The following is a 5000-nucleotide window of genomic DNA, read 5'->3' on the forward strand; positions in this document are numbered from 1 at the left end:
TACTCTGATTGGCCATATCAAGGATGACAGATGTACTCTGATTGGCCATATCAAGGATGACAGATGTACTCTGATTGGCCATACCAGGATGACAGCTCTACTCTGGTTGGCCATGTCAGGATGACAGATGTACTCTGATTGGCCATATCAAGGATGACAGATGTACCGTACTCTGATTGGCCATATCAAGGATGACAGATGTACTCTGATTGGCCATACCAGGATGACAGCTCTACTCTGGTTGGCCATGTCAGGATGACAGATGTACTTGTTGACTAATCATGGGGGAGGTGGGGTTCCATCTCTACATTCTCTATCAGTATTCCTCAATCTTCCCTTTCTTTGGTGATCATATTTGTTTTTTTTCCAGGTTCACTCTTCCCATCCCCATGGTAACCTGTATTAAACTGTATAGATTGTGCAAAAATCTGAATGTCTGAAAGATTACATACAATAAAAGTCATTTACAGAACATAAAATGTATAAAATAAATTCAGAAACAAAGTTTGGGGGACAAATGTAATATGTTGTTTGTAATTACTTTTTTTTGTTGGCAGAGGGCTACTGGACAAAGAATCAACTGTAATAAAGTAATTTTAGTACATTTGTTCCCTGTTCATTTCCGTGTGTGAATGTCCTGTCTTTCTGTGCCTGTGGTCAGGGTGTCTGTGACAGAGAAAGCAACTGCAATAAAAGTCATTTTTGTTGAAACAATGTCACAGGACAGGCACTGATTTAGTGTAGGGTATTTTTAATAGATATTATTCTGGCTCCTGGCTTTGTTTAAAGTCCAGCTGGGTGACCTCTGACCTGTATTGATTCTTCCATAGTTACGTGTTAAATGGCTGATGTATTCGTGCTTCCTTTCCGTCAACACATCAGACAAAAGAAACCATATCATCCTTACATTCATGTGGAGTACATAAGAGATTTGTTCACGTTGAACAATTTACAGTCAGTCAACACACATTACAAGTAGAAACACAGGTGATGGGGTATGATGGCCCATATTTCGTTTTTTCACTGAGATAAAAATGCTACTTAGCTAATGCTACTTGGTCCATTCCATTTGTAGAAACCCACCTGTGGCCTTACTCAGAAAGGTAACCTTGGTAACCTTGTTCCTGACTGATCGACGCTGATAATTGTTTTGGGAGGCTCAACTCTAGAAGAACACGGACCGTAAACTGTGTTCGTTGTTGGCAGGGGCCACATCAGCTGCTCTGGGTAATGATTCCCCCTGTTGACCCCTCAATGACCCCTTGAATAACACTGTCCTCCTCAGTAATCAATAGACATGCAGAGTCTGTGCGTGTGCTCCTCTTCCTGCAGCTAAACACAAGTCTTGTCCCCCGCTGCGAGCACTGACCCCCCCCCCAACTCCACCCGCCCTACGGAGGACGTCCTTCTCCTCTTCTCTCCACCTCCACCGTGTTCAGCGTGTGTAGGACCTCTGCCAGGTGAACTGTCCCTCCTCTCCTTCCCCTCTGTGAGAGGCGTGCGTTTGTGGCCGTGGCCTATCTCTCCTCATCATGGTCACTCTCCTTCTCCGGGGGGGCGGCACGCTGCTTGTCGCGCCCCTCTGCCCCTCCGCCCTCCCCCCCCACCTTACCCCCTTCCTCTCCTCCCCCCTCAGGAACTCCGCCACCACCCTGAAGTACTCCAACACCGCCACGTGGCTCCAGTTGCCCCCCTCCCCCTCCTCCTCCTCCTCCAGCGTGAAGCCACAGTGCCCCCCCCTGTCGGTCATGGCCAGCAGGAAGTAAGGATTGTTCTGGAAGAGGGAGAGGGGCAGGGTGGAGGCGGGGGGTAGGAGCGGGTCGTCGTGGCTACAGAGGCAGAGCACGGGGACGGCCACCTCGTCGGCGTCCCTCAGCGGTTCGTTGCGTTCCCAGTAGCCCTCCCAGTCCCTGGCCGGGCGTCCCCGCTCCCCCGCCGCCCACGCGCCTGACACCCCCAGCCCTCTCAGGGTGGGGGGACTGGCCCCTAGTTTGGCCCCAGGGCCGGGGGGTCCTGGTGGGGGGTGGGGGGGGGTGTTGGGGTGGGGGTGGCGACCAGAGCAGCAGAACAGAACTTCTTCAAAGTCTTTGAGGGAGGAGCAGCGGAGAGCCCGGGTCACGGCCAGCACTGCGCTGAGGGCGCTCTCGTACCTGAGGGACAAGGACATCCTCGTTACAGCATCACTCATCTACCACAGCATAGCTAATGTCAGGGTTTTGACACAGGGTTTGCACAACTTGTCACCTTTTAACCCTTTTAGCCGCTTTTACCTCAAAATACCGGTAGGTCAACGATTTTCATAACATTTATTTAATGTTCTTTGTTTTCCTCCTCCTACTCCTCCTCCACCTCCACCTCCTACTCCACCTCCTCCTCCTACTCCACCTCCTCCTCCTCCTCCTCCTCCTCTCTCTCTAACCTGCTGAGCTGCAGTTTCCGGAAGAACAGCGCCCCCCAGCGGTACAGGGAGGGCAGGGGCGTCTCGAACCAGAGCTGCCCCTGCAGGACAGGTGAGATGCAGGCGACCGCCGTCAGGTAGGAGCTGGAGCCACACTCCCCCAGGTAGGACAGCAGCAGGCCCGACCCAGAGCCCTCGCTCACCGCCACCAGGGCCGAGGACGGGTGCCGGCTACGCACATACGCTACCACCTGAGGCGGTTATTAGTGAATAACTTTAGTATCCAAGGTACAGTTCGACCATGTGATTTGCTCGTGTTGAGCATTTCATCAGTCGTATTAAGCATGGTACGTTTACAGCCTGTATGGCATGTGCATAGATGTCGATTTGATTTGGTTTTGGAAGTAAAGACCTTGTACATAAATGACTGATTGTAATCAAATACACTGGATTGCACTATTCATTATGTGATCATCATAACGATGGCCGAAACGCAAAACCTCCTATCTGTAAAATTAACTTTTGTTTTCACAGACAGACCTATCATAACAATAATAATAATAATAATAATAATAATAATAATAATAATAATAATAATAATAATAACTTACATTTCTATAGCGCCTTTCAAAAAACCCAAGGACGCTTTACAATTAAGGTAAATGGTCAGACAGACAAAACAGAAAACAAACAAAGCAAAAACTGAAACATTGACTAGGGGCCAAAGGCCTTGGTGAGCAGATGGGTTTTAAGGGCTAATTTGAAGGAGTCCAGGGTGGGGGGGGGCGTATCATGTGCAGCCTTCCTTGTTGTCATTGTTCAAAGTGAAAACCGCAAATCAGAAAATTTCTCAAATCGGAGGTTTTACGTTCCAGCCGTGGATAAACCATAGTACCCCGTATGACTCTACCTGCACCAGGTCCGCAGGATCTCCAAACTCCGTCAGCCGCGGCGTGGTGAGAGGACACCCCCCCGTGCCGCGTGAGTGAAACACAATCGCGTAGAACCCCTGGCGCAGGGCCAACTGGCACAGCCCTCTCGAGTGAGGCGTCACCCGCCCCCAGGAGTAGTGAGGGACGATCAGGAGGATGGGCGGGGTGGAGGTGTGACACCCCAGAGCCCTCGCCCCAGGGTGGTACTCCCTCTTCCCCTCCCACCTCTCCCCCCCTCTCTCCCCCACCGCCCAGTCCAGGGCTACGATCCCCCCGTCTCTCAGGACCAGGTTGTCCCGGGTGAACTGGACCCCGTCCCCACGGTCCCCGGCCCCCCCCTGAGCGCTCCCCCACAGCAGGCCGGAGAGGGTCTGGATGTGGGGGTCTCCTTTGGGCCAACGGGCCAGTCTGGGTCGGGCCAGGGAGCCGCAGTGCTGGAGAAGGTACCGGGCCAGGGCCGTGGGCTTGCAGGCCAGACTCGGCCACCCTGAGGACCCTGGATCTGGAGCGGGTCTCTCTCTCTCTGCGGGGCTCCAGCCCCAGCCCTGCTCAGCTGCCTGGGGGAGAGGGAGCTCCAGGACCCAGCACAGGGCCGTCCACAGCCCCCAGCCAGCAGCCCTCACGGCCAGCCTGGAGCAGCGCTGCACCCTGGGCCAGCGGAGGACCAGGGAGAGCAGGAGGAGCAGCAGAGACGGTACGAGGCAGAGGACAAAGTCCCACACGGAGAACAGCAGATCTGGGTTAGCGCCGGTCATCATTGCTCAGAACTACTAAGGTCCAGAATGTCAAGTTTTTCTTCTTAGGGTGTCTAAAAATGTCCAACGCCGGAAGACATGTTCTTAATTACCTTATGCTTCTCAAAAGAGAAAAAAAGGCTTATGTAGGTTCTAGTCTGACTACGACCGGACTGTTCCTGGCTCCTCTTGTTTCTCCTCTGTGTCTCCTGTTAGCATGTGTCAGCCTCCTCCCTGTTAGCCAAGTCATTTAAGAACACAACTTCTCAGAGTGGTCAGAAAGAGAGAGGAAGAGAGACGGAGAGGGGGAGCACCGCGGTCAATCAACTCGGTCTGCTGCCTTCAGATACGTCAGACCTCCCTCTCCCTACTCCCCCAACTACTACTACCTCCCTTTTTCCCTTCCCTCCCTCTATAAATCATTAGCAATCACTGTTGGGTTGAAACTCACCCTAGAAATAGAGCAAATAGGAGATACCCCTGGGCAATATACAGTAAAAGCTAAATGGATACATCAAACAGTTTTTAGATGAACTTTTTATATAACTTTTTTCTCTTGTATCACATGATATACCCCAGCATATTGTATATTATACATATTGTATCATATTATATGTATACCTCCACTGGCAAGAGGCTAAAGATGTGCTAGCTAGACAGTGCATCTCTTCTCAAGTGGTGACCAGTGAAAACACTGAGAAACATTCCAGTGAGCAAACATTAGATTACAGTACCTGACTACCTGTTCCCACTCTATCAAAGAGGCAACGGACATTAGCTACAGCTAGGCTGATTACACTGTTTCATGACATGAGCTACTGTCCGCTACGGGGCTACAGGTATTTTTTGTTTTGTGACCCTCAAGATAAGATAAACCCTCAAGATAAGATAGACAATTACTGTAAGTTAAGAAAAATGAACAAATGAACAATGTTT

The 5000-nt window shown here is 50.9% G+C and overlaps 1 protein-coding gene across 1 annotated transcript in view; it reads right to left on the minus strand.

Moving 5' to 3' along the window:
- LOC308174448 (protein ABHD15) overlaps positions 1-4316 on the minus strand; it is a gene marked incomplete at its 3' end in the record, with an annotated part of 5667 nt that extends 1351 nt beyond the window's left edge. The window contains exons 1-3 of the mRNA XM_080549526.1: positions 3309-4316; positions 2420-2649; positions 1608-2150 (exon numbers count right to left, since the gene is read on the minus strand). Coding sequence (XP_080405652.1) covers positions 1608-2150; positions 2420-2649; positions 3309-4088 — 1553 coding nt within the window. The 5' untranslated portion in view covers positions 4089-4316. The remainder of the gene's footprint in view (positions 1-1607; positions 2151-2419; positions 2650-3308) is intronic.
- Between the last annotated feature and the right edge of the window lie 684 nt (positions 4317-5000).

Source organism: Nansenia antarctica (genome assembly GCF_963989245.1).
Source record: "Nansenia antarctica genome assembly, chromosome: 20".
Lineage (NCBI taxonomy): Eukaryota > Metazoa > Chordata > Actinopteri > Argentiniformes > Microstomatidae > Nansenia > Nansenia antarctica.